The sequence below is a fragment of the Brachypodium distachyon genome, chromosome 1 (assembly GCF_000005505.3).
Source record: "Brachypodium distachyon strain Bd21 chromosome 1, Brachypodium_distachyon_v3.0, whole genome shotgun sequence".
NCBI classification, from domain to species: Eukaryota; Viridiplantae; Streptophyta; class Magnoliopsida; order Poales; family Poaceae; genus Brachypodium; species Brachypodium distachyon.
This window is the reverse complement of record NC_016131.3, coordinates 9262445-9264975: the sequence shown is the minus strand read 5'-3', so window position 1 is coordinate 9264975 and position 2531 is coordinate 9262445. Positions and strand designations below refer to the sequence as shown.

The window sequence follows — 2531 nt, the reverse complement described above, 5'->3', positions numbered from 1 at the left end:
AACTTTAATTCTGTTGCAATTGTTTGAGTTTACTGTGATATATACTCCGCTAGTTCCCAACATAAATCAGACATGAATAATGGAGAACAACGAAATAGCAACAAAAAAAAGATCAAAAGCACAAATTTTATTGCAAACACACGAAAGGAACAGCAGATTACAGACAATTGCAGAGAGGCGCGGTACATACATCCGCCCCTTGCTATAGACACTCGATCAGACTCTTACAACATTATGCGTGCCTAAATATACTAGGCAGGCATGGGCACTCAAACCTCGAGTAAACACGACGACACGTACGAGATCTTATTCGCTCCATCGCAGCTAGCACGCGAGCAGTACCGGGTAGCTAGCCGTGCTTAAGCAGAACGCGCCGCCAGCCATGGGCGCTGGCCGGGCCAGTTCCCGGGCGGGTAGTAGTTGCAGGTGATGAAGACGCCGAGGCCGTTGTCGCAGTCGACGCGTGCGCAGCCGATGAGCGTGGAGTCGTGCCACATCACCTGCGTGTAGTGGCCGCACCCGAAGGGGCCGGTGCAGGTGTTGCTGTCGTAGTCGTAGAACTCCCTCTCCGCCACCCACGTGTTGACGGCGTCCACGCCCGTCCAGTCCGACCCGGGGCCCCAGTAGAGGTTCTCGCCGTAGCCGGCTCTCTGGTAGTCCGAGTGCTGGAGCGCGCAGTCGCCGCGGCGCTGGTCCGCGTACCACCGCGCGTAGTCCTCCAGGTTCCTGTCCCACCACACCTGGCCCAGGCCCACTTCCTGGCGCGCCGCGGTGTGGGCGTCGACGAAGTCCTGCTCCGAGTTCTGGGCCATGGAGCCGGTGGCCAGGGCCAGGGCCAGCACCAGGCCTGCCAAGGCGCTGCGCGTCGTCGCCATGTCGTACGTACGTGTGCTTGCTACGTACAGCTAGCTCGATCTAGCTTTGTGTTTCCAGTCTTCCAGATCGAGACGGTGTGTCAATTGAGTGTTGGGATTGTGATCGATATATGCGTTGCTTGCGTGGTATTTATAGATGGATCGGTCGAGCTTGCGAGGTCAATTTGCTTCATCTTGTCTTTTTGTTTTTAGCTCCTTGGCGAGTGGATATACGTAACACTACACTGGTCATCAATCGGATATTCCAATCCATGCACGCATGCACGTGTGTTGGTTGGAAAGAAGATCAGATCGACTGGGTATGTAGACTAGTTAAATTAATTGGAATGTGCAATGCATCTGCCCTCTCCAAGCTAGTCTCACTCGCCAATTTGCACAAAATAGCAGGTGAGATTATTTGGGTAGACAAGATATTAGTTTCCAGATCCAGCCCCTAATGAGAGTCTTCCAACCCGTCCGTCCGGCGGCTAGTCGACCGGCGGCACCAACTGGATATAAGTTTGATAGAGACTTACTGCCTGTAAATAACTTTGATTTTCGTGACAAGTTGTCAAGTGGATCAATCATATATACGTGATAGTACACTATTAGGCGATACAAGTTGTATTAACTTATAGTTTCTGAAATGCAACCGTACGCAACGCAGTGGACCCCTATTGAGGTCAACAGAACATCCACGGGATTTGGTCTTGTAAGCATGCATGCAGGCATGCATCGATCATACGGCGGCTCCACGTGCATTTAGCTAGTAAAGAAATGGACGGTGATCACCCGAAGTTGATACAAAGCAATTAGGTGAACCAATGACCACCAACCAAAAAGTGTAAAGATATAAATATATGCGCTCATATTCCAAGATTTAAGTTTGTAATAATCTCACACATAGGTTATATGACACAAAATTTAGACTGTGGTGATAACTTGGTATCATATAACCTCATATTGTTGATTTAATTGCTGGTCAAATTTAATTACATAAGAAAAGATTGAATAATACTATTCGATGCGGAACGGGGTTATATGTAAGGTTAACGTATCTGAAACTGTAGATGATAGAGTACTCGGCAACGATACAAGCGGGTATCTTTTTTTTAATGAGAAAGAACCTTAGGTCAAAAAGCAAAACAGAGCAGCACAGATTTACCCAGGTTCGGTCCCTCGAGCCGAAGAAAGGCCTACTCCTGCTTGGATGAGATTGATCTCGATTCTTGAGAAAAAATACAGCTCAAATAATGTAAACACTCCAAATTATGTGCAACCGCATGGACGTGCATGAGGAATGTGAGCCGGGGAGCTATCCGCCGGTCGCCACGCAAGTGCATGGATAGGTCGCCCATAGCAATCACACCGCACAGCCGATAGTGTGGAGTCGTGCCGAGGATATTATCTGTTTTTAATTTACAGTCTGCCACACAACTTTTATTTTATACATTTTTTGCGGGTAAACTTTTATTTTGTACTAGTTGGACAAAATAATGTGTTTTGATTTTTTTAAACTATTCAATGGAGGTAGTGTATAAAAGAAGTACTACCAAAAATATTATTCCAAAAATTATGAATCAATGTAACAACAAGAATTAGTTTGACTTAATCACATCGATGAAACAATATTCTACATGGTCTTTATAAAAAAAAAGTGCAATCTTTCCTCTCTTT

At 46.5% G+C, this 2531-nt stretch overlaps 1 protein-coding gene across 1 annotated transcript; it reads right to left on the bottom strand.

Annotated features, from left to right (window-relative positions):
- Positions 1–104: 104 nt before the first annotated feature.
- On the bottom strand, positions 105–997 carry LOC100845654 (pathogenesis-related protein 1). Its single transcript, XM_003561201.4, has one exon. The coding sequence runs from the start codon at positions 873–875 to the stop codon at positions 360–362; it is 516 nt and encodes a 171-aa protein (XP_003561249.1). The 5' UTR covers positions 876–997; the 3' UTR covers positions 105–359.
- Positions 998–2531: the final 1534 nt, after the last annotated feature.